At 43.0% G+C, this 27,673-nt stretch overlaps 1 protein-coding gene across 3 annotated transcripts in view; it reads right to left on the bottom strand.

The window, feature by feature from the left end:
* The window catches only part of znf438 (zinc finger protein 438), a 57,067-nt gene that overhangs the window by 3,269 nt on the left and 26,125 nt on the right, over positions 1 to 27,673 (bottom strand). For all 3 annotated transcript variants that reach the window (XM_037079593.1, XM_037079592.1, XM_037079594.1), the window contains exons 2-3: positions 15,957 to 16,052; positions 76 to 1,860 (exon numbers count right to left, since the gene is read on the bottom strand). In XM_037079593.1, coding sequence (XP_036935488.1) covers positions 76 to 1,832 — 1,757 coding nt within the window. In that variant the 5' untranslated portion in view covers positions 1,833 to 1,860; positions 15,957 to 16,052. The remainder of the gene's footprint in view (positions 1 to 75; positions 1,861 to 15,956; positions 16,053 to 27,673) is intronic.

Here is a 27,673-nt window from a genome sequence, read left to right on the forward strand (position 1 = left end):
TTTGCATAAAACCTGCTACAGGGTTATTGCCACAATGAAGTAGGTGCACAATTGACAATGATTTAAATTTCTCACCCCTCCACAGACACATCGTCCTCATGATGGGTGATGGACGGCTCCACGGTCAGCACCACTTTGTGGACCTCTCTCAGATGACTGAAGTAAACCCCCACATATCCAAAGGCCTTCTCGCAGAACTCACAGCCGAGGGACCGACGCGGACGTACCTCAGAGTGGTGAAGCTTCATGTGGGTGCTCAGGCTGCCAGAGTGAGCGTACGCTTTGCGGCAAACTGGGCACACGTAGGGCCGACTATTGGTGTGACTGTTCATATGGCTCTGGAGGTGATGCTTGAACTGGAAACAGCGGCTGCAAGTTGGGCAACGGTGGAGTGGACGGCTGCCTATGAACACTCTTGGATGGGAGGCACCTCTCAGGTGGAGGGTTACTGGGGCTGATTGAGGGGGACAGTCCACAGCCTTGGATGTGGTAGTGGCAGGAAGCTGATGACTAAGTACAAGCTCCTGTTCATGACAGTCTGGGGTAATGGCAGGCAAACTAACCAGTTGAGGAACTGTCTCCATGACCAACATGGGTTTGGGTCGGATGCTGCGGTATTTCTTTGAAATATCAACTTCCTTTTGTTTAGAGCCTGGAACTACAGCTGGCGGTTTTTCTGGGACCCTTCTACGGAAGAAAGACAAGGACCTCTTCTTTTTGGCCTCAAATGCCAAGATGTCTTCCATTGTCTTTCTCTTCCTCCCTCTCTTCTTGCCAGGTGGTTTCTGGAGAGTTCCAAACTCAGGCATAAGTGTGGTCTTGGCCTGGGACTGTAGAGTGGAGTTTGGCACCTGGTTGTGACCCAAGGCTTCAGCTGTCTCTAGGGTCTTGGATGTAGGATCTAATGGGCTGGTGAATCCTGTTTGGCGAGAGAAACCCTTCTTCACTGGGGACAAATGGCTGAGCTTGGTGGCTGGGATGAGGCTGCTCTTCATTTTAGAGTATGGCAGGATGGGCAGTTTACCCTTAGGTGGGGATGGGATAATCTGGACTGCTTTGCTGAAGATGGCTGGCGACAGGACAGTAATACTGCCCTGGGGCTGGGCTGCAGCGGTCTTAGACTGGCACAGCCTTACTGTAGTCTGACTTTCCTCTGGAGGTTTGCCTGAGGAGCTTTTTACAGCCGCAGGGTACTGGAGGTTCTGAATAAGGCTAGCAGATCGTTCAGAGCCGTCTGGTGCTAGCTCTAACTGAGAATCTGGGTACTGGACAGCATTGTCTGGGAGTAAAGCAGTAACAGAGATGTCAGAGGAGGCTGGGTCAATCAGAATTAATTGCTCTGAAGACTCCTCTTTCGGCACTAGGGTTTTCTTTGTGTGCTTGGACTCATGTTGTTTTTTCATCAACGCTGTTGATGCCCCGCTCACCACTGATTTTGTCTGTACTGTCATTTCATTCTTGGAGGCTGTTTTCACCCTAGCAGCTAGTGGTGGAGATTTTACCTTATCTGTCACCCCCTTGCTTCTCACTGGCTGGTATCTGGGAATGGGCAGCTTGAGATTCTTTTGAATGGACTGGGTTTGTGGCTGCTGTTGCTGTGGTGTCTGAGAGGAGACAGAAGGGGGCAGTGCCACCAGAGAGAAAGTGCCATCCTGACCAGCTATTTGCATCAATGCATAGTTTTGGGTGGGCACAATAATGGACTTGGGGCTGGAGGCAGTGGAAGCTTCAGGGAGGGCAGAGGGAGGCTGGCAGGACAGGACCGCAGGGGAGGGGGAAGGCACCATGGCTGGGGCCTTAGGGGCGATGCTCCGGAACTGAAGACTCTTCATCTGAAAGGCTGGACTCAGTGGCTACCAACTGAAAGAAAGAGGAAATAGTTTTATTAGTTATTGTTAAAACTTGAACCTTTCCAGACTTCAACAGTGAGTATATGATTGCTTAAATCTGTTTGATTTAACAAATTTAATCAGAATCAGAATTCCTTAATTAGTCCCGAGGGTATTTTTGAAATAGGAGCATTTCAGATGGACACACAACTTCCTGTGGTCCTTATACCCCCCTATTTCCTGGAAGGATCAGCCAGTGAAGCGTAAAAGCTGCCCAACAGCAGGATCTTTACCAGATCAGGAGGGGCTCCTCTCTCATCTCCCCCTCCACTGACCAGCACTGCAACCTGGCCGGGGGCAGTGAGGATGACCCTGAAAAAAGCACTGGATTTACTTTATCATCCCTTGTTCACAAACAACATTTCATGGTCCCCAGCAGGGATAAGGCTGTTCCACACAGTGGATTGCCATTCTGACTGTGTTGATACAAAATACAGCTGAAGTCTAGGGGGAAACTATAACCTCAGAGTGAGGTTTTAAACAACTCTACATTATCTAAATCTACCATAGAGTTTCCATCCATCAATCAAAAGCCACAGGTATGGCTTGAAAAACAAAGGCAAATTCCCTTCATTTATATCAATACTGTATCTTTATATCAAAAGGAGGGAGAGATTACAGTGGAATGCTTCAAAGGGCCTAATTGTAAACAGACTCAGAGGTTTGAATTTCACATTATGACCTGACCTTCAATAGCAGTGTTTGATACCGGCAGAGTTCCAACTCTACTCTGTATTACTAATCAGCTTAAAGTGCAACAATCTGGTGTCACAAAAGGCAAATATTCAAAAACAGCTTCTCACAAAAAACCCTCAGTATTCATTTTCAAAGCAATCTGGGCAAGAAGCTTTATAGTCAAAAAGAAAGGGGAAAAGAAAAGCTGCAAAAGGGCATATTGTTTAACAGCTGGAAGTGTTTCTGTGTGGGGAGATTATTTATACAGTACCCCTACCGCATTACGACTCTATAAATCTGGAGATATTCCCTCACTGTGTGGATAGTGGACTCCAGTTTGACTGTGACTTTGGCTGAACACCAAGTGAAACAAAACCGTGGGATGCGTTGTCCTTTGGGCATTTTATGTGGCTATAGAAAGTGGGAGAATAGGATGGAGGCAACGCTTGGCGATTAAGTCTACGAGGAGAAAAAAGTGTGTACCAACAGCTGGAGAAGCAGCAAGTAGGCCTGTAATCCTTTTGTCACAGATGACTCAGCAGAAATCATCTGACACCAAGTAACTCTGGACAAAAACAAATTCAGCTTTGCCATGTTGTGTAATAGTGTCTGCTTCTACCTGTAAAAGTGGGAATAGAAAAGGAGCAGGATGGTCATCGTTTACCTCTTTTGATCCTTTTTTTTCAGACCAAACTTTAATAGAAGATAGCACTTGCCAAACACAAAGCCTGTCCCTACAATTGTGCTGATTCATATGCAAATATGTTCAGTGTGTTTGGTGTTTCAAACTTGTAATGTTCTTGAGTTGCAGTGCATATTGCGGAATTTGGGACAGGAAGAAAACCGGAGGAATTACACTTGTGATTGGATCTCACTTCCCCACTCTGAATGCATATAAACACATATATACATCACTGGAAGAAATGGATCCAGCATTTTTTGCACAAATAACTTCTTAGGGATGTCACGGTTACCAGTGTCACGGTAAACCACGGTAAAATTCCCGACGGTGAAGGTTACTGTTTAAGTTTAATTGCAAGTTGTTGTGAGGGGCGGCAACACATCCAATTTACTTACTTTCACTTTACGACCATCACCATCAACTGTTCAGCCAATGCAAGGTAAATTAACCTCAAGCTTGTGTGCATGATGTATGTCGAGTTTTCTCTGTCCAATCTGCTGTTGTCACTAGTGTAAACTGACCAGATAGTGGTATAACTGAACGAAGTTGATCCGTGATTTGGCACGTTATCTGAACCGCTTATTAATTGCAGATTTTACCTTTTACAGTCAACCTACTAATTCCCCAAACATTGATGTAGAGGTGCAGTGAGGAGGATTTGAAACAAACACATACTGGGTGGACTGAGTTAGTGAATACAAACTGACTGAGGTGACTCACTTTCATCCATAATCATCCATAATTCATTTAACAACAATAATCCTTTTTGTTTTTTTCTGAAAAAGTATCCAACCTGTTCCTCACAAAAGTGATGTGATCTACATTGTGAGTTTTGTGATCTGTTGGTTGCTCCCTTAGTATTAAGTAACAATGACAGTAGTAATTAATAATGACATTTTCTATTCATTTTTTCACAGAGAGGGTCTGCTGGCCAATCGAGTTGCCACTGGTGGCTGCTGCCACTACATCTCATGCTACCTCTGTAACGCAGACATTAAAGGACACGTTTCAAAAACAGGCTGCTTATGTGCCCTCATCACAAAAAGCCAATGACCTATTTTGCACAGTTTTGATACATTTTTATAATTATTTAATGTTGATTTTGCAGTGTTTTGTTAAGGTATTGGATTTGGACTATTTTAGTACATAATAAATACATTTAAATATAAATCTTGATGAAATTATTTCAATTTATCAGTGTTTTTTCAACATTTTGAAGACATTTTAAAAAATACCACGGTATACCGATAACCGTGATAATTTTGGTCACTATTACCGCGGTGTGAAATTTTCATACCGTTACATCCCTAAAAGTGCTTGCAAAATGAGCAAGGAGGCCCAAAAAGTTAAATATTGGTTGTAAATAGCATTACAAAAAAAGTTGAAAAAGTTTCTGATAACAACTCACAAAACTGACCATTGCTTTAAGTAAGTCTGGGGATCGTCTCCACAGGTGTCGAAGGAGTTGCCTGTATTGGTTACGGTTTACTGCTCACTATCAATTAAACTGTGTTTCCATTTATACATTTCCATTTATACATTTAGTATAAATGAATAAATCAGTTGAAACTTTGCTCCAACAACTGTTGAGAAGTAAGATGCACTATAGACACAGATGCAGACAGGCTGGAACAGCAATATCGGAACAAGGAAAGAAATGCTATTGGCAGTGTTCTAATATGCTCATAATGATCTTTAGCAGGTAATGATTGCAATATTCATCAACTTACTTTGGCATGTAAGCATGCTAACATTCACTAAATAGCGCTAGATATAAAGTCAATTAAGCTTATTTTTTTTAGGTATTTAGTCATATACGTTAGTGTTGGACAGTCAATACAATTTTGACCTGATGATGATGTTAGATAATTTAATCAAATTTCAACTGACAAATAGTGTCCAAGAACCATGAGTGTATATCAGATTGTGTGACATTACATATTGCAGATGTTGAGATACTTCAACAGATACGTGAAATATTCAATCTGCTGGTGGCACTATCCATACGATCGTTGCTGCTCTATTTTAATCTGCACAAAAGCGGTGGGCCAAGAGATCTTAACATTCCTCAAGCCTCTCCACTAATGTGGTTCAAAATAACAAGAGAAGATACTAATCCTCAAACTAGTTCATCAACAGGACAGTCCAAAACAGGCCTAGACTGCCTTATAATGAAGCATTCAAACCTTTTCAAAACCATGGCGATGACATTCAGTGCATTTACTACAAAACGTTTGTTTTCGTACAGTGTTTTCATAGTCAGACTAGATTTTCTAATTTGTATGGGAGGGATCTGGAGTACGGTGAGTAGAAGCCGCTAAGGCCAACTGTATGTATAACCGGTCTGAGAACAGCTGGTATTTTTGCAGTAGAGCGTTGCAATGATGTCTAGAGGCCCTGAAGCTACTGGTTTAACACACACACTCACACTCTCTACTGCAGAAGTACACTGATACAACAGGTGAGTGTCTGTGTTGATGACACAGCCTCAGGTCACATCTAATTATTCAATAGACAGAATGGAGCAGCCTCTTTTAAAAAAGTGTAGGCCAACCAGTTTTACAATGAGAAAAACCCTGAAGGCTGTCCATTTCCACGTCCTCTTTCTATTATTTCTCTACAGCATGCGAGTCCTCTACTTTCATATTTTGCTTTATATTTGGGGATTCTCTTCTGTGTGTGCTTCTGTCAGCCTCATCGGCATATTAACAACTCTGCCTGCAGTTCAGCCATGTGGGAGAGGTTAGAGGACAGCGGATGAGAAGAAAGGAGGAAGGCCTTTATTCTCTTGTTGATGTACCGGTGACAGTCAACTTGCCCTGTCATCATCAGTCTCTTTAACCACTCCTCTATTCTTTAATCTGGACCACTTATAGAAGGCTTTGGAAACAGTAGATCTCTTGCCAAGTATTGGACAAGGGAATCATTTCCCTAATGCTGTCAGTGTGCTTTAAATGCAAAACTCAATGCATTTTGTACAGGACTGCTGAAACACTGTCCTAGAGGTGAGAGTTGTTCTCCATCACCTTTGCGATCAAGCTCTCTTCTCTGGAACTTCTTGGTAGGTTCACACTGGTCCACAGCACTACAGTTATGTGCTTTACGAAATCATGTCTCACCAACTGAATATGACACTAATGCAGATCTATGCAGGGAATCTAGGGCAGGGTTTCCTGCCATGAAGTTTAATTTGATCCATCAGATGTTTCCCGTGAATGTTAATTAAAAAAAAAAAAAAAAAAAAAAGAATTATACAAACTGGTCTGTGCAGATTTATTTTTTAATAAAATTAAAATGTCCTTTAAGTCCTCACAAATATTTTCCATACTCTCACACAGTGAAGTGTGCATAAAGAAAAGTGCTTAAAGGATATGTTTGTCTAAAAATGATTATCTCCTCCCCCCGTTGTTTCACAGCAAAACAGTGTTGCAGCATTCTCCTAAACAACTGAAGTAGATAGGGACTTATTTTAAAACATGAAAAAACAAAAAGGAAAACAAAAAATGGCTCCATACATCATCTGACATGATTCAAGTCTTTGGAACCACCAAGATCATACACTGATTTGAAAACACATTATTTATACACATGCTGTGCTTTTGCACCCACTTCAGACACGTTTGCAGTTTTCCAGAGACATTAAAGCTTTTGTCACCAGCTCCTTCAGTCGTTTAGCAGAATGCTGCAACACTGTTTTGCTGTAAAGCTCCAAAAATGTTTTGTTGATTATGAAACTTCACCTGACATTCCATCAGCTTGAGGGGAGGTGATGATAACTGAATCTTTAATTTTTCGCTCAACTCTTCCTTTAATACTTTCAAAAGCAACAGCAACCCACCTGATATTGAACCCCAGGGCTCAGCTGCATTAGCCCATTAACCAAGGTATTGTCTCAGGGCTTGAAAATGCCCTCTACTGCAAACATGTGTCCAACTGTTGGTGAGATCTGACTGGCTTTGTCTCAATTCTAAGGTGGCATCACATGGCTAAGCAAATGGAGAAATGTACAGGGGGCTCACAGATGCTACTCAAATCTGCTGCTGGATTTGAGCAACCACTCTAATCTGACTGAGGTCAGAGGTCACGGCTAGGTTGATGCAAAAACCTGGTTTCTGGAGAGAATGTGAGGGAGTGAGGGGGAGAAAGAAGAAAAAAAGGGTGGTGGGGGGGGGGTTATCCACAGAGACAGATTATCAGGTAAAGCCAGTGGGGTTAGAGGTGAGGATCTGCTGTTTATGCTGGAAACAGGTCAGGGTTGAGCAGGAGGGCAGTGTTGGGACGGGCCAGGCATCCACCTGGAATGGAATGAAATGGTATAATGTGGACTGCACAAGCTACACACACATGCAACTAACACTCTCAAGCCCGAACCTGAGTCACATGTAGAGGTGGTCCAGCCAAGGCCGATTGACTAACCAGCCAAAACAACCTGCTTATTGTTCGCCCCTAATGCAATTTAGTGTGAGGTTAAAGCGCTGCTCTGTGAAATGTCAAAACAGGCAGAGTGCAGTGTTTTGGTAGCATCCCTGATGCATTCTCTGATTCCACTTTGTCTCGCTTTTGGCCAGCTACTGTTCGAACTGCAGAGTCCAGCCTTTTTGCTCTCAGTCCAGTCTGCAGACCTTGGCCAGGGTCCAAACACAAGACAACCTCCCCTGTTCACAAGAAAAAGGTAAGCTTTTCAAAAAAAACATTCACATGTGAAAATGTCAGTCTGTGGATGGTGTTTGTTGACGGAATAGAAAGGGTAAGGGGAGGTAGATTTTCTTTTTCGGTTTTAGTGAGTTCTAAAAAAAAAATTCTAATCTGAGGTGTTTTGAGGGGAGCAGAGCAGGGAGCAGAGGGGTGTGAGCTCTGTTATCTCCCTTGTAGGTGAGAGCAATGCTCATCTGGGACACAAAGATAGAGCCTGGAGATGGAGGGGGTCTGGAATGAAGTGTGTGTGTGTGTGTGTGTGTGTGTGAGTGAGTGTGGGTGTGGGAGGGAGGGATAAAAACCCAGCAGAGACCAAGCTCCCCCAGGTTTTAGCCCAGATGAAAGGCCAGGATCTGGGCTAGATAAGAGAATAGATCACGGGGGGTCAGGGCCAGCCGGCTGTGAGAAGCCATGTCCGGCGGCCGTCTTTCTCCAACCTCCTCCCTCCCGCCCACATACACACACACATAAACACATGCACACAGCATGTGGGATTAGTGACACTGAGAGAGTTAGACAGGTAGTTAAAATAATTTAACATTTCTCTCTCGCCTTTATCAGGCCATTATTAAAACACAATAAAGGACCACTCTGTGACTCATTCAGTCCAAAGGGAAATCAGATCATTCCATTTGTTTTTTTACTCCTGAGTGAACTTAAGCTTTATCTGTGCTCGATTGCTTCTTCCTGCATGCATGCTAACTGTTCATCTTTGCTCTCCAGGCTAAAGTGCACGTGTGTGCGTGCGTGTGTGTGTGTGCAGGGGGAGCTAGGGTCTGGAGCGATGGCGGTCATGTGGAAAATGAAATTAGTGTTTGCAGTGCTCCTTGTTTCATCTCAGAGCTCCTCTGAACGAGAGAGCCGGGGAGTTGGAGAAAAGATGCATGCGTGCCCCCCCCACACACACACACACAGTGAAAGGTGTTGCAAGTGAGAACATTATGGCACCATATGGTATTCATGGCATGCGAACAAGCACACACCCGTATGTCATCCACTGTCACCTGAGCAAATCAATAAGGAGGAGAAATCCATTCCAATTAGGATCCTGCTTCTCTGCCCTGCATGTGGATGTAGATGAATCGATACAGAAACCCCACTGCTAACCTGTCGTTACTCTTAGAGAATACGCTGAACTGAGACTTGTTCATTTACCCGCTCTTAGAAATGAGAAAACTCACACATCACTTTATTTTGCAGCTGTTTCTAGGTATAGATATTCTAAGCAAAGACCTGGATTGGTTTTGGAATTCCGGCTTGGTGGTCACTACAGACAAGCTGGACACTCAAAATGAGGCAGTACTCTTTGAAGGCAGGATGCTGTAAACCGCTGACAACCACTGACCTTTGACCAGATGTCCTACAAGGCCATGTGTCATCTCTGGGAAGCCGTAAAATCTTCAACCAATCCATGCTCACGGATGAACCAAATAAGCAAATGACTGCACGCACAAACAAACAGTCACATGCTCATGAACAACATGGCTGCTGCCTCAGAGCTGAGTGGCGCTGACATGAACTGGAGGTGACAGCAGTGTGCCCCAGTGTGTGTGTGTGTTTTTAAGGTTTCAGTGTTAGGCTGCCAGCACTGTGTTAGCCATCCAGACTTTGCTTGACACTAAACCTTTACCTGACCTTTCCCTCTGCCGTGACATTTGGACCCTTGTGAATAGGTCAAACAGCACTTAAGAGTGGTGGAAAAATGGAAGAGAGATGGAGGAGCAAAAGACTCCGAGAGGGGCTGTCAAAGCAGGAAAGCGACGACGGATATGTCTTTGAGAATGTGTTAGAAACGTCAAAAACTGGAGGCTGCAATATTCCTCAAACTCCGATCATCATAACTGTCGCAGACCAAATTTAGTGATGAGTTAGTTCTTTGGTTTGTAAAGCGCAGAAGGCCATCACTCTGTGTGACAAAACATCAGGATGAGCAATTTTAAATGCCACTATGCTAAATTCAAGTCTGTGAAAAAGCACTGGCAGTGCCAGATATTTTGTTTCAGAAATGTGCCGGGTCACTGATGTCAGGACGTTGCTCCAAGTAGAGTTTGCTGGGTGACCAAGAGGAACAAGACAGGGACGACAACATGCTGATAAAATAGTTACAGAAGTAGATAACCCACATGAAAAATGGCATACCGGTGGGTGAATGACAAAATAGGCCCGGCGATGTATCACTGTCTACCAGTGTGGAAGCATTTAAACTCTCATTGCAAAGCTGTAAACACTTCTCAAAATTGCCAAATAGTGAGGCTTTGGGTTACTGGGTTAGGCTGGCTACCAAGCCAAAGCATCAGTATTCGATGACCCGGGAAAGAGACTCAACAATCAGCCATCTTCATCAAAGAACTAGTGGCCTGTGTTTGGGCCAAAAACTGCACTTGAACAAATCAAACAGACTACAGCTGACAGCCAGCTGACTCATCTGCCTACCATTTTCAGACCACTCTCACAAATAGAGCAACCTTTTAATCAAGAATATGTTTGATTCAGAGCTGCAAATATCACTGACGAAGAGGCAGAGGCAAATAAATAAAGGAACTGCCTACCTTCAGCCGGGTTTATCAGGGTCCTGGCAGGCATAACCCTAATATCAAGACCATGTTCCCATTACAGCTGGACAAGACATACAGGATATAAATTCTGTGTGGAAACCAGCTGATGATGATCTCTCAGTCATCAGTAAAGAGCCACAAGCATGGAGCTTGGTTAGACCCGGGACCACTGTGCTTCAAATGCTGAGGGGCATGAACTTTGGCACCTAACAATTACACTAATATATACAGTAGGTCTGTGGTGACGTGTCCAAGAACCTGTAAGCTAGCAAAAAAGCCATCCAAATGACCTACAGGCCACGGTATGCTTTGAACAGATCATGTTCCATCTGGAAAGTCTAGTGACTTTCCATTATAGACAATAATGAGGAGGTATAATAGTAGACATTTGGAGATATCTGTATCAGGGATCATGGCCACAACTTAACAGGTTGAACATTGCATACAGGATTTGTACATTCAGACATACAGGACTATTTTCAATAGGGTCATCTCTGAGCTGAAGCCTGCTCAGCCTGCAGAGGCAAATAACAGCTCTGTCCTCCTGTCCTCTCTTCATTCATACAGACAGATGTGCAGATAGACAAAAAAAAACTGTTCAGACACATACACTGCCACATATATGCAGTGCAAAGAATTTGGCCCTTCTAAGGAAAAGCGATGCCACTGCAACCTCGACTGGGACACTAAGAAAACACCTGCGTTCCCAGTCACACCTTAATGATCACTCGTCGCAATGGGAGAGCTTTAATGGGGGCCTCAGAAGGAAGGAAGCTGCCAGCTTGCTAATTTTAGGCACTCAGCATCTCAGATGAAATGCAGGAAAAGGCAGAGAGGAGGCGTGGAGAGGCAGGAAAGTTCTCTGTCTCTCACTTTCTTGACTTTTCTGCATCATGTCTTCTTCTAACTATCATTACCCCCTGTATCCGCTACAGGAGAGTCTCATATCTCTTTGATTCTCTGAACCACTTCTCCCTCTCTTCCTGTTCCCAGCCCTCCCTCTCTCTCTCTCTTCCTGGCTTTCTGTCTCTTTCTCCCTTTTTCCGACTCTCCCTTTCATTCTCACCTCCCTCCCCTTCTGTCGGTACCTGGGTAAATAAACAGTGTTGTGTGGGATGCTAATTAGAGCAGGTTCAGGGACGTGACGAGCCCAGAGACAGATAAACAGCAAGGTAGGGAGGAGAAGAGATGAGATAGAGGGGAGGGGGTGGAGGTAACCCACCCCAAGGGCAACACAACACAGACACAAACATGCCAGCTTAGCGGTGAAGGACAGACAAGAGTGGTTTTGGCTTTCAACCCAACTAAGGGCGTCTTTGAAGCGAAGGGCGCTAGCAGGGTACAGGACTTTGAAGGAGCTGCCATGGAGTGAAGGGCAATAGCGAAGAAGGAGGCACATGGAGGAGTTTCAGCCACGACGAGAAGAAGAAGTAACGTTGTGCAAAATCCTTAATGACGTGCTACTAGAGACCCAGCGCAAGATCAAAAGAATATGCAGATGATTCCAACAGTTCTCCTGTTGAGGTGAGCCCGGGCTTCTGAAAGCAGGTCAAAGTGAGACGGCTTGTTCTTACTGAACACAAGATGGCCTGTCTGGGGGGAATAACCCCCTCGAAACGCAGGTCAAAAGGTAATGTTACAAACACAAACAAGTACGCTCACACTTGGTGGAAACATGATGTGACTCCACACTGTCCAAGCAAAAATATAATGTCATCAGACAGACAGAAACTTACTGTTAATAACCTCTTTAATCACTTGTCAAAAATATTACTACTTAAGATCAATTTAATGTGACATGGCAACAGAAATTCAAACTTATTGTCTTTTTCCATTACAAGAACTTAACAATCTGCAATTCTGTTTTAAACTGGAAAAGGATTTTGCTTATTGTCATATATAACTTATAGCAATATATATTATAATATTTCATAAAGTAAAGATTGATGTTACAGTGCAATGCTATGGAAAAGTTACACCATCCACATATAGACTAGTCCTTTTTAACCCTCCCTTTTACTGTGTCACTCTGTATCCCACTGGGCTGGATTTTAATGCAAAAATTAAGTTTGATTACAACACAGAGCAAGTGTGTCTGCCAATGGGCAAACCAAACAGCAAGAGGTATTGTTTCCCCAGTCACCAACCTCAGGTTATAGTAGAACAACTGAAATAGCTGTGGAAACAGGATGAAGAACCCTCATTGATCGAGGAGGCAAAGAAGGTGAAGAAGGAGAGTGATAGAAAGACCAACAAGAGAAAAACAGCAGTCGTGCAGACATAACATTTAATGTTTCACAGGGGAATAATAATAATAATAATAATAATAATAATAATAATAATAATAATAATAATAATAAGGGAATAAGACTTTGTGGGAAAAACAACAAAGGAAGAATTGGCGCTGACGTTGTTCCTGCAAGCATTACATCCAAGTTAATACTGTATGCTGATGGTGAGCCCGGGCCACTGCTGGGGCCAGAACAAGCTGCTCAAACATGGCCTCCAGTGCGGCAAACCAATTTAATCTAATTTTTGGAATGAATGATGTATTCGTTTGACCCACCACGATCTGCACAACTGCTGGCACCCCCCCAAAGTACCAGGCATTTAGAATCACCCACTGAAAATATAGATCCTTAAAGCCTATCGCTGGGTCTCAGCTGTGCACCAAAACATAAACAGAAGTAATACAGATTTGACAGGAAAATGCAAAAAACGGTGACTGCTACAGATCAGAGAAGTTTTCATAGTTTCGTCTATCTTACATTTCGTCATGATGATCATGAAGTAAAGTAGAAATAAAGCATTCACTCCAGTGGTGCTTCGCTCCGTGTGACCTAATGTTTATGACAAATGGACAAACCACCACTGGGGCGTTAATGCAAGTGTCTCTGTGTGAGAGGGGCGACTCTCAGCCTCTGCGGGTACTACCACTTCCTGTTTGGGACGATGCGTTGACGCAAATTATTCATATCGACGAATTTATGTCGTCGATTACGTCGACTACATTGACGTGTCGTCCCAGCCCTAAGTGTTGATTCTACTTTTTTTTTTTTGCTACAGTGAGCAGTACAGTCCTGGTCTATTCAAATGGACATGGTGGGCTACATGTCTTTTAAATACAGTAATATAGTAGAAGACTTCTCTGAAACTGGCAAGAGACTTCCAACACACTGCAACAGATGAAGTTAGCGTCCGACACAGCTTCTTATTGGAATTGTCCAGTCTACCTTAAGTGGCGTCCCTCCTAAAGATGGCATGTAGAATTCTCAACGGGCCTGAAAATTACAACCCGACTCAACCTGGCCCGCGGGTTTTTAAGCCCGAACCCGACACAGCCCGACCCCCCATGCGCCTGCATTGTTTTCCTCATACACCTGTTATTGTACGCAGCGGCGTCAGGTCTGCGTCTGCCCCTCCCCATGAAGCGGGCAGCCAGACTTACTCTTCACCACACGTTAACAGCGACTATTCACAACAAACAATATATCTTTTACAACTTGCAAGAAATGTGTTTTACAAAAAAAGGAATTTGAGAACTCTAATGGCATTGTTCAGTCATTTTCACGCCAGTTCATGGACTCAAAAGCGTAATAAATGGGCAACCCTGGGCAACAGATTGAAAAGAGGTGCGACGGACTGATCTAATGACACACCTTATCATTTACTCAAGTCATATCCCTGTCTCTGCTCTGCTCTGTGTGTCAAACATACGGACAGGAAGCAGAGTGGAGGGAAAGGGGTTAGAAAACGCAACTGCAAAACACAGAAACGGCCCTGCTGGGACATGCAGGTGACAATTGTTAATTTAACCAAAACAGAACTGGATGTATCTAACACTGATTGGCTGGTTATTGGTTGTGGCAGATTATACTGAAAACCATCTGATTTCTGACCAATTGATCGGTGTATCTCTACAACAATTCTGTGAAAAATAAATGAAGTTTCTTGGCATTTCATGCCCCCCAAAATCACATTCAATACACTCTCTCGGCCCTCTGATTACTGTGATTGCATACTTTTAAAACTGTTATAATATTGCCGGTCATCAGTGCCCTGAGCTGCTCCAGAGGAGAGTCCCGGCAGCAGGTTAGGTTAGGGTGACTGTGTATCACGGTGAATGAAAAACAGTGCTTTACTAAAAAAAAACACCATGAGCTTAGCTTTTTTGCGTAATTAAAGTCTTAAGAAATTATTTCCTTTCTCATTCCTAAAGATTTGGTGGACCCTTCCTTTCTGTCTGTCTGTGTGTGTGTCCTTGTCCATAAATTGAACATCTGCTGAGGTGTCTTTGTTGGGTTATTAAAACTGTAGGAAACACTGTCTGGCAGGATCAAAGCTGGCCTTGGACAGTAATGATCACTGATGCTGCTGTTAAATTAACCAGACGTGAGTGCTGTTCAGTCTGATGGGGGGAGTTCACTCCACTAGCAGAAGAGGTGAAGAGAGACATTGGACCAGTTACAAGACAGGAGAGAACAATGGAGTACAACCACCACAGCGCTGTCTTTAATGTTAGTCAGGGACGTTTCATGATTAAAAGACATCTTATGATCCCAGATTACGTGCAGTTTGGTAATGATAGGTGCAGGGGAAACCTTGCAGATGCAAAGACTTGCGTAAGCTTTTAATCTCGCGTTAAGTCCAGCACAACACTGATGAGGAGCCACAGAGGGGAAAGTGGAAGGTAGAGAGGGCCACGGTATATCGAAGAGATTGCGGAGGAGAGGGGAAATGGAGGGAAGCGTGATAGCTGGATGGATGAGCTATTTTCATAATGAGGTCACTGTGAGCTGTGGGATTTCATTCTCCTGGGAGACACACACACACACACACACACACACACACACACACACACACACACACACACACACACACACACACACACACACACACAGTCTCAAAAGAACTGTGGCGATGTGTCATTCCCTGCTGAGCAGGGCTGCCTCTGTCCACAGCAGGAAGGAGGAGATGAACAAGAAGAGGAGGAGTGGGCAGACAAACCCGGATGTCAGAGAGAGGATCTGGAGGAATTTGGTCACAACCTGATTGGTTGCAGTAGTTTCCCCTCTCTAGCACTACAGCACGAGAACTGATGCTTAATTATTGAAAAGGAGTGACATCCACTCATCTTGCCTTTGTTTCAGGACAAACTAACGCATTCCTCCACGCTCATGACTTCTATCATCTCTATTTCAATACATCTTGAAAACATAAAGGCAGAAAACACTGCTACCAAAGAACTTGGCCCACTGCTCAATTCATCCATCGAAGACTCTTGAATCATCTTTAAACATAAATGTTTGCATATTCAGTACCTGTAATGCTTTTTTTACTTATGCTTCACTTGAATGTAGTTGGTATTCATTATGTATCTATGACTTTCTTTTACCAGTGTAGGATCCATTAGTGTATCTCATCTTAAAAGCAAGTAATCCCAAATGAAAAATTGTTTACCGATTGGATGATCCTTCCTCCTCAGCTGCTCCCTCGCTCTTCCCTCTTCTGGATGGCGCCTGGGATGTGGTCCTGTCCCGCCTCTCCACACAACCCCTGTAAAGATATCAAACATCACACCTTACATTAAAATGGAGTCCTAAAGACATCAGTAATAATCAAAAGAAAGCTAATTAATATCTAAACTTACATATAACGTAATGAATGATGAACACCCATTTTACAAAAGCTAAGGACATTAGAAAATCAACAATAAAAGCAAGGAAATAGCTAGCTTGCTGGCAGTCGTGTTGCCTACTGGGAGGATAAGAACAGGTATGATTCGCTGAAAAGTGGAAAGTGGGCGGTCCCTGCTAACAACTCCACTCTCATGACACTTGATATTATGTTGTAATATCATTGTGAAAAAAGCTAATATGAAATAAAAAATATATCCCCCAAAAAATCTATTTACAATAAAAAAGGACCATAGTCATTGTGTACTATTTGTATTACTGTTATTATACCTACAACTGTAATAACAGTAATAACAACAACAATAACAATAGTATTTTTTTTTTTGCAACACTTAATAATAACCATCATTAATAAATGGTACATTTATAGTTAAACTTCAGTTAAGTTCCCTGTTAACTATAATGAAATGCAATTGCAAAACAATTGTAAAGGTTCCTGAACATCAGCTGCAACTTTATGATGGCCATTCAAATAAAGTAGTTATAAGTATTATAGACAATAAACAACTGCTTATTAAATGGTTAAAAAGCATGTCATTGTTTGTTCAGAGTGAAATAACCATTAGATAATGTTGAATAAACTTTAATTTTACACTTTATTAATCATGGTTGTCATAGGGTGCCACCTTTATTTCTTAATGCCTTAATTATTTCCTAGTGACACATCTGGGGCTCCATAAAATTAGCATCAAAAAGACAGTGTCCACAGTGTGCGCCGTCCTATAAATTACTGGAAGCATCATGTGAAGGGTCTCAAATGTTCTGTCTGCATCAAAAAAAAAAAAAAAAAGAAAAGAAAAGAAAAGAAAAAAAGTAACATGGTGTGACGACATTAGTGCATTCAGTCGCAGCTCTGTACGACCTGTTTGAGAAGCGCACATACACACACTATCTACAGACTCTCTCTTATGCACCCCCTTGCTCACTCTAAATGCCTGTCGCTTTGGACCTCCATTAAGCAAAGCAAGCTCGTTTAGTCGGTGTTTCTGCAGTTGGGGACGCAGGCTGCCCACTCAGTCAGATCCAGCCGTATTAAATAAATAAGGAACGCTCTTCTGGGTAAATTATTCATTTAACACGCCTTATCCTCTTCCAACAACCTTGTTAGAGCAACTCAGGAGTGGAGAGGGGGCAAGCGTGGGGGCCAAGGGGGGAAAGAGGCAGACACTGCGGCTCATGTGCGACTCAGCAGAACCTGTGGTGCATCTCTAAACTCTCTGGGCATTCAGTCGTAGGGGGGCTAATTCGCCCTGACACCTCCTTTGTTTCAGGGGGAAAAGTGATGTGTACACACAGCATTTGTTCACATGCACACACACACAGACAGACACACACACACACACCGACATGCACAAACTCAGAGAGAAAGCGCATAAGAGAGGAAATTTTAGTGCATATTCATAGAATAATCATTCTAGTTGTCTGGATAAATTATTGAGAAACAGGAGTCCAAGACACGCAATGCTGGAATGCGGAAGCTGTTTTTTGTGCTGACTTAACTCCAGTCAGACAACACAACAAGCCATCCGCCCCAAAACAAGCTGATTCTGATGAGCCAGGATGTGGATGGAGAGGGGGATGCTCTGTGAAGGAGGAAAACTGTTCTATCTATGCATGTACAGTGGGGTCCAACATACTTACACCATTAGTCAATATACTTCTACTTTGATTAGGGTTAGCGCTTTTCTCCCATCACTAGTGATACTTGCTTTAAACATTTGAGTGGAAAGAGTCTTGTGTTGCTTGTTTAGTAAATTATGCATCTGAGATGAAGTTGCTTTTCTATCTCTTAGAGAACTGAGCACTTTGGGTCTTCGCTGATCGAGCTGAGTCTCTAAGAGTTCCATGCGCTGCCTCCTGAGAAACCTGACCGGAGTCTACCCATGGTTTGATGCTGAAAGAGAGAAAAAAAAAAAAGAAATGCCCTCTAACAATTTGACTTCTGACACTTTCACTTACTTTCTGAATCTTCAAACTTTGTGATTATTTCCAGGGTTATGCTACGATATAAGAGATTTTCAATGTGGTATCTCTCAATGTGACCCCTTTATTTCTAACCCTGAAAAGTTAGAAAACCAGACTCAATTCAAACTTAACTTAATTCCTAATACTTGAAAACTCTTGCAATCCTTAAGTTTTAAGCCCCGGTGTTAATTCACTCCAAGTATGAGGGGAATTTAATGCAGTCACTGTAAATTAACATGATTTACCTGGAATTTTAACCTCTCCTGTGACCATGAATCACAGTTATGGCAGTTTGAAGAAAAGGGCATTTAAGTGGATTTCAAGAAACTGAGATACTTTTTCTCTAATACCATACACATATAAAAGCTATCGGCTCAAACACAGCAAAAACTGACGGGGAACTTGAATGGTTAATTTGCAGACCGTCCCAGGATCACAGCAGCCCACTACGCTCTCTCTCTGTCTCTCTCTCTCTTTATGTCTCTCTGTCTCTCTCTCTCTTTATGTCTCTCTGTGTCCGAGTCCAGTGTTCAGCCCCAGAGCGGGAGGTTGTTATGTCAACTCTGACAGTGCTCATTACCAGCCTCTACGCTCTGAATTGGAGTTAACAGGCTTTGGCCCAGGCAGAGGCCAGCTAGACCCGACTGCTACAATGGAATCAGTGTGTGTGTGTGTGCATGTGCAGAGAGTTAATCACAAAACGCTCTTTCATTTCTAAATCACACCCCAAGGCCACTGTACATTACAAAGGCACTGATAAACAATGTACCGTGACATCTGCTGCTTATTTCCATTTTACTCTGCTCTGTAGCGTCCTTCTGCTAAAATGCTTCAGTCGGAGTTTGCACGTGAACCAATGAGCAACATTTTCATCACTATCATGCATTTATCAAACCAAACACTTAGTTGATTAATCAAGAAAATGATGAACAACTTAATCGACAATGAAAATAATGACGAGTTGCAGCCCTTAACTATGAGATTATCTCTGAGATCACACAGTAAACTATTCTATGAATAATTTGATGAAACAAAAATACTTGTTTTATAATGGGAAGTATCTTATAGAACTGGCATGTAACTTTTTTGCCCACCCACCCCCAAAGAACTTGCATATTTACATTTATAGGCTGCAGATCTACCACAAGTTTTTATTTATTTATTTTTTTTTTAAGCCACCTATGATGGGAAAGGGAAGTCAATAGTTGAGACCTGCATGATGACATCAATGTGTGAATCACACCAAAAACACCACTGCGTTCAAGATCAATGTGAAGGACTTAGTGGCATCTAGCGGTGAAGTTCAGATTGTAACCGAATGTACACATCTCGTCTCACCAAGCGGGGCCAACTACTAAAAATGCGCAAAAGCCCCAGTCTAGACTCAGGTTTTGGTTTAATCTGATCTGGGCTACTGTAGAAAACATAGCGGAGCAACATGCAGCAGACTCTGTGGAAGAGAACCTTGCTCCCTCTGTAGATAGAAAAAAGATCACAAACTCAACACTGGTCAAGTAAAAGAGTTATTACTAAAGCTACATAAGTACTTTAAAGTTCAATCAACAACACCTTTGACCCCCATTATGACATCACTTTTTTGCAAAACATTTCCTGTCCAAGCTGTCCAGCACAGCTCCTGACCAGGTCTTCATCAGGTTTACTGACACCACAATTAGCCCATTTTTTATTTTTTATTTTTTTCCCAAGTAGACTGATGAATTAAATGAACTCTATATTTGCACTGTTCTATTATTCGTTCTGACAGTGACAACAAAGTCCCTAGGGATGAATAAAGTTCCAGCTACTCTTAATGGAAAGTATACAAGAAGAACACTGTTTTCACTCACTGACTCAATTACTTCATTTATTCTGCTGTCATAGCTCCTTGTGTCTCCAGTGACACCAGAAAACGCATATTAAATGTTGCTGCCTTGATCAAACAATAAATAGGGCATTATTAAGAAAGCAACATACAGATATTTGTGTAATATGACTGTCTGTGCAGATCTATGTTTGTGATGCACATCTGCTGGAGTTGGTGTGAACTGCTCGTTCTTTTTGTCTTTCTTTGTTTACAGGCAGCAAAAGACCACAGGACTTTTGCTTATGGAGTCTTGTATTGTTATTTTAGAATTTCTGTATCAGTGATGAAATCGCTTTTTGATTTCTCAGAGAACTAAGTATCTTCTGATGGTGTAGTCACTTTGGCTCTGTCTAACTGGCTTTGTCTAGCCATATGAGAGAGGAAGCCCCTCTTTACTTAGAAGATTAATAAAAGATCAACAATAATCTCTTACTTTCTTAATTCTTAAACTTTATCATTAGAGGTTTATATGAAAGCACAATAGATTTTCGGGGCAGGTAGAGCAGGTCAGCTAGTGATCGGAGGGTCGCTGTTTCAAATCCCAGCTCCGGGCTGAGCTGAGCTGCATGTCGAAGTTCTGCAATATCACTTTTAGGAGCAAACAATAAAAATGTTTTACCTATCTCTAGCTTATCCCCAGAGACAGAGTCTGTCACAATCCTTTGTCTCCTGCTGCCATCAGGTGTCTTGATGGCAGCCCTGGGACATTTCTGCCCCTCCTCTCTAAGGCCAGAAACCACCAAGCAAATGTCAATGATTACTCTTGCGATTAAAAGCTTTCCACTTCAAATGGGCCCCATGTTTATACAGGCCCTGATATGGCAAATGGGATAAAGAGCAGGTAGAGCTCTGTGTTTGTGTTGGTGTGCATGTGTGTTTGGGTGTGTGCCTGGATTGGAGGATGCATGTCATTACGCCCCGGCTCTGTGGACATACAATCATAATGACACCCCGAATGCCATTCTGCATACTGTAGCTGCTTCTTTCTCATGCTCTTCCTCCTCCACCACCTACGTGGGCCTATAGAAACCACACTGTGCTGTCATATGTTGCTTTAGATTCAGAATAAATGCCGTTTTTAATGCAGGAGGTGGTGGGAGGAGTGATTATTTCTCCAAGGCTTACCTAAGAACTTTGGTGGTTTTGCAACAGGGACTGGAACAAAAATATTACCAAAACCTTCGTGAAGTCCAATTTCCATGTCAGTGTTTTGCTGGGAAAAAGTCTTCAAATGTCTCACCAACAGTTTATTCACTTATCCTTCAGTCTGTCTGTCCTCCTGCAAGTCCATGTCTGGGCATGACCAAAGTCCCTTACATTACCTTACAAAACAAGTTGCTTTTCCCATAATTTGTTTTATCTCTAGGCAGAATGAGAGGGACAAACGTGTGAGGTGTCCCACAGCTGCAGCACTGCAACCTAAATTAGCCCAGACCACATGAAAAGCTGTCGTCTCTATTCCAGTCCGGGGCGGGAAAATTACAGCCCTGCTCGCTCTACTCTAGCATTAAACCTCAATTAGTGCACAACTACACTGATGATGTCATCACCGAGGGACCCAAGAGCACTGAAAATAAGGGGTGCGTCGCTTTACACAGGCAGACACTCACAAACCACCTCAAACTTTCAGGTCCTTTTCTGAGCACCTCAGCGGCTCAGAGAAGTTGTTTTTTTCCATCTAACTGGTGAGAAAATGAGGTGATGCTCTTTTGATACAGCCTGAAAAAACAAAAGCACACGAACCTGTGGTCCGCTTCAGCTAAATTTACCAGGAATGTTAATCCAGAGTCGTGACTGGAGCTTTCAAGAGGTCAGGAAGGTAGGACAAGAAAAACTTATGTTTGACCTCCAGTGACCTGGCAAGAGAGAGAGGAGGAAGATGAGGAGGAGGAGGGTGATGGAGCCTGGCTCAAGTCCAAAGACTGTTTCTACTGCCCATTTGTCAGAACCAGTGATATTGTGCAACAAACTCACATAATCGAACGCTGGAGAAATTTCAATTTCTGCTGCACACCTTGAGCTGAGCCTGAATATTCCTGTTTGATTAAAGGGAAGGTCCTGGTATTCTTGAATAATATTAAGGATCAAAAAAGGTGATTCATATACTAAAATGAGGTAGGTGGTGTCTAAATTGGTTTCAATGGGGACCAGTTCTAAATGAGTAAAATCGGTTTCTCATGTCTTTTATCTGTACTGGGGAGTGAGATAAACATTACAATGAATATGGTTTGGTGTCATTTTTGGTCTTCTGCTTTACACACAGTGGGCAGTAGTCATCTCAGACTGAAAATGGTTTGAAATGTGATTATATTTTTTGCAACATAAATTTGCTGATATCAGATGCCTTCCACGGCTCTTTCCACAGAGAGTCCTAATTCCTAGTCCCAACTTCATCGTAAACTGGTACACTTAAAATTAATACATGAAGCTTGTGAGGCTAGAAGCATATATTTACAACCAAGCTCAAAACATTAGTTTAATTGTATGTGAGGGATGCACTGATTCAACTTTTCCAATGGAGACACTGATTCCATTCCAACTGGGCGACACTGCCTTAGAATAAAATTGCAGCATTTTTGGGTTTCATCACAATACACAATATCTATCTTGATATTTTTGACATCGTTTCGAAGCACTTCATAAATGCTCGATACAGGCGAAAAAAAGCAAATGTCACAATATTTCAGACCAGATCCCTCAATGTCGATGTTGGGACAAATTATGTAGTAATGACTATTGGTTATTTCACAAACAAACAAGTAGAACAGTCTGGTAAGTTGAGAAAATGACCTCAAAATGTTGCTTTTAGAACCAGGAAAAGACAACATTTATAAGGACTTTCTATGACTCTCAGTGCCATCCGGCATTTTCTATGGAGTAGTGTGCTAGAGAAGCAGCATCTCGGCAGCAGATAAGAATGACAACAAAACAATAATGACATCGTATTGAGATATTGCCCAGCCCTACCTCAACTCAGGGTATCTGCTGATCCAGATCAAAGATATAACAATTGTGTGCTCTTTCCAGCAAATGTATTAATGACAAATTACAAGCTCTGTTGGATATAATGTCATCATAACTGATTGGAATGATACCCATGAAAATAAGAAGTAAAGTAAAACCATTGACACCGCACTCAGTGGTCAGCGATTATGTAGTCTAATGTAGTCCCTCTTGCTGCAGGGTCACTGTTCCTTTATGTCGTACAAAGGAGGGAGCACCTTCAACACGGCTCGGCATGGGAACGCTCCCAGGCACCACCTCGTACCTTTTTCCTCTTTGTAACACAGAGAGCCGTTCCCCACACCGTGTGAATTATGCATCGACCCTCACAGCAACTTCTCACCGGTTGTTCGAGCGCGCTGCCCGAGGACCACAAGTCCTCTTCAGTGTGCCTCCATCTGAAGACACGGACCGCTCTCACATCTTCAAAGAGAAGTCAATCACGCCATAGATTGTTAGTACCACCCAGTGGGTTTACAAAACTTATACTCCCTCTCTCACAGGTGCAGAGAAAGGGGATGGGGCCCACATTTCTCAGAAAGTGGAGCAGATTTTTTTTTTTTTTTTTAGAGCCAAGCTCCAACAAAAACTTTGAGCATGGGTGGGTGCGTGCAGTGAGGGGGGTGGTGGAGATCAAAAGCCTGCAAGTTCCTGGCGAGCGGACCCAATCAGCCAAGAGGGCCAAGGAGAGGAGGAGAGACAAGCGCTTCCTTTTTAAATTGATCCCACTGAGACCCTCAAGGTTCCCCTCACAGGACTCGTGGAAAAGCGATAAAAATCTGGCCCTGTGGATCAGACGAGGAACTGGGAGGGTAGAAGGCGAAGAAGAAAGGTGGTTTCGAGGGGGGGGGGGCAGAAGGAACAGAGGGGAAAATGCAGGGTACAGGGGGAAAGGAGCCAGTTGAGGCAGATCAAGGGGAGACAAGGGAGACAAGAAGGCTGGGCTCAGTCTCCGAAGGTGCATCGAGGCATCGCTGTGTGCCAGTAAAGAGCCAGAGTAGGCAGGACTGTGCTATCAGCTATCAAACCTGTGTCGTATGTCTGATGATGTGCTCAACCAATTAACTACGGGTGTATCTTTATCCTGCCCAGGTCCTGGCAGCTGAACTGTTGGATTATTTCGTGCTGGCCTGAGATCAGACCCTGGACGGGGCTGGTGTCGTTATCCTCAGCATGTTGGGGCCTCAAAGGAACAAGCGCTATCAGAGCAACCCAGAGACACCACAGCCTGCCAGACACACCACAGACCTGCCCAGTTGACTCCAGGAGCACACTAATACACAGCAAGGTGGTGTGTGTGTGTGTGTCCTCTCCAATTCCATGGATGTAAATTTTACAGTACGATTTGAAGCCATTATCACAGGGCTTCAGGACAAAAGCCAGATGAAAAATAAAAAGATCTGTAAATTAGATTTACTCAGTGTTTCTAAAAATGCATTTTCTCTTTTCACTGACTTTTAACAGAGACCCTACTGCAGTCTTAGTAGCTGAGTTTCCATTTATTCTTTCTCACTTTCTAAAACTTGGCTGAACAATTACCACAGCTTACAAATATGACTTCCTTATGGTTTGTTCATGTTTCTTTGTCTTCTCAGAAAATACTAATATTTCCTCAAAGGGGAATCACACTATAAAATGAATTCATGACATGACAATAGCATGTAGTTATTTTTCCTGACTGGAATACACTTTCAAAATCACATTACATTTCATAAATTCAATTACAAGACGGAATAGCTTTAACAAGTCTGGCACAAATTAATTTGGCAGTTTTCAAATGGAGAGCTTACAGGACAATGCCACATTTTGCACTCATGCTAGACCTTAACAACTAATGTACAGTATGTCGCTGCATGTCCTTGCTGATAAAAACATGCATGGTCTCTTAATAGATTGGGACAGTATGTCTTAAGTTTGATCTCTACATTTCTCACTGAAAAGCTTCGTGGGGTCTGAACCAAACAAACAGGTGTTTCTTATATCTGGAGAACATTTGTAGGCCAGAACATATCTGCAAGACTACACTACTTAATTGTAATGAGTTTGAGTGCATATTAGATGCCAAAATACATTTGCTAATAATGCAACCAGACAGCATTTTACATCTCTGACATTATATTATGGCATAGGAATAATTATGTACGGAGTAACCCTAAGCATCAGCCGAGTCCCTGATCTAGGCTGATGCTCTCGAGGCTCTCAGTATACGCCTCCAAAAAGAAGCACAGCACACAGATCGAGGCATCAAACCTCCTCCAGCTTAGCCAGATTGCTATTGCGAGTCGATTACCGAGTGTGGTTAGAAATGCTCAATTCTGCTCCCTGTCCGCTCTCAATAATAACTATTATAAACAGGTAAGTAAGACTTTAAGAACTTTGATTGCATTTCCATGGAGTAATAATCATACATTTCCATCCTTGAGCTGCAGAACTCTACTGCACTCGATAATCGACTCACAGGGCTTCCCCACAACTGGAAGCTGTTGTAGGAGAGGGATGAGATGTGTTCACTTAACAATAGGGATGTAACGATGCATCGTGACGCGATTAAGAATCAGTAAAAATGCGTCCTGTTATGGACCCACTCCAGTTTGCCTTCCAACCTGGCACTGGAGTGGAAGACGCCATCATCTTCCTTCTGGACAGATCACTGTCTCACCTGGAAAAGCCTGGAAGCACTGTGAGGATCATGTTCTTTGATTTCACCGGTGCTTTCAACACCATACAGCACGCAGATTTGAGGACAAGCAGGAGCTGATGAGGGTGGGCCAACAACATGCATCCTGGATCCTCGACTACTTCTCCAACTGGCCACAGTATGTGAGGATTCCGGACTGTGTGTCGGACACATTTGTCGGGGGGGCCAACAGGGAACAGTCCTGGCCCCTTTCCTGTTCACCCTGTATACTGCAGACTTCTCCCACCAATCACCCCACAGCCATCTACAAAAGTTCTCTGATGACCCTGCTATCATCAGCCTCATCAGGGACGGGGATGACACATCCTTATTCAGGACTGCATGGACTGGTGCCAGCGGAACTACCTCCAGTTTAACGCCGGGAAGACCAAAGAGCTGGTCGAGGATTTCCTCAGGCACAGACAACCCTGCATACAGGTGAACATCCAGGCAGCTGACACTGAGTTGGTGACATCTTACTCAAATACCTGGTACTTCACCTGAACAATAAACAGGACTAGACTGATCACACTGCAGCAACCTATAAGAAAGGTAAGAGCAGACTCCATCTACTGAGGAAGCTCAGGTCCTTTGGAGTGCAGCAGGCACTCCTGACAACCTTCTATGACTCTGTGGTGGCATCAGCCATTTTCTATGGAGTAGTCTGCTGGAGCAGCAGCATCTTGGCAGCAGACAGGAAGAGACTGGATGAACTTATCAATAAGGCCAGCTCCATCCTGGGATGCCCTCTTGACCCAATGCAGGTGGTGGGAGAAAGATGGATGATGGATAAGCTGTCATCGCTACTGGTGAAGGAGTCCCACCCCCTGCAGGACATTATCACAGCTCTGGGCAGCTCCTTCACTGATAGACTGATACACCCTAAGTGTGTGAAGGAGAGGTATCGCAGGTCCTTCCTTCCTGCTGCTGTCAGATTTTACAATATGCATTGCTCCCAGTAGACCTCACTGTGCACCGTGCAATAAAAACTGCTAACATAACTCATTTCTCATTTTGTTTTTCACTAACCAGGCAATTATCATACTCATATTTACATGTCCTCCCAAACTGAAACATTTAAGAGCACGTAAAAATGTTTGATACATTTCCATTGTACCCTAAATTGTTTTAGTTTTTCCTTATTAAGGAAATACAGGGAAATCTTTACATGCAAAGTAGACATGGAATTCTGAATAACCTGACTGTACCTAAAATAATTACTCAAATAAGAGATGTATTATGAAAACAATAAAGTTTCCATTTCAAGCAGTTTAAACTTCAGCTTGATCCAAAAAATGTTATGCCACTTAACTGGGACCTGAAGCCACCACTCTACCACCTGCTCACTGCTTCTGTCTAGTTACTTTCAGCCCTAACAGGAGTATGGTAAAAATATCAAGTTATAGTTATTAGTTGTTATTATTATTGTCTGTAACAACAAACTCAAAGTACTTTTACCTCATACTCAGCTGAAGAACTTATGTATGTAGTGTGAACTTGATGTGTTGTTAAGTTAATTGCAGTTCACTGTTAACGCAGACCAGTAGCTAACAGCTAATGGAGCCAACTAGCTCTCCTCTTGGTGATCTCAATACAGATTGTGGGAGTACTTTTGACGAGATCAGTGCAACATTTTCATGATGTCCTGACTGGTAATGTAGAACACTTCTTGGGTCTCCTGCTGAGAAGCCAGCCAGTGATTGTTAATGGTTCTGTGGAGAGAGAGAAAGAGAACTATGGTACCAGCATGAGAAGACATGCTGCGCAGTAGTCAGCGTAGTAAGTTCAGTTTCTTATTTGATAAAGAAAAGTCTATGTGATTGCAGCAGAGGAAGGAGCAAGAGGTAGTCTTCATCCACATCTCAGATACTAAGGACAAGTAAGAAGCAATGCAAGTGAAGAAAGACTCACTTGGTCAAAAGGGGGACTGGCAGACATCAGCACTGTAACCCTGCATAGTGATCTGAATGAA

This window comes from Acanthopagrus latus, chromosome 19, assembly GCF_904848185.1.
Source record: "Acanthopagrus latus isolate v.2019 chromosome 19, fAcaLat1.1, whole genome shotgun sequence".
Classification (NCBI taxonomy): Eukaryota; Metazoa; Chordata; class Actinopteri; order Spariformes; family Sparidae; genus Acanthopagrus; species Acanthopagrus latus.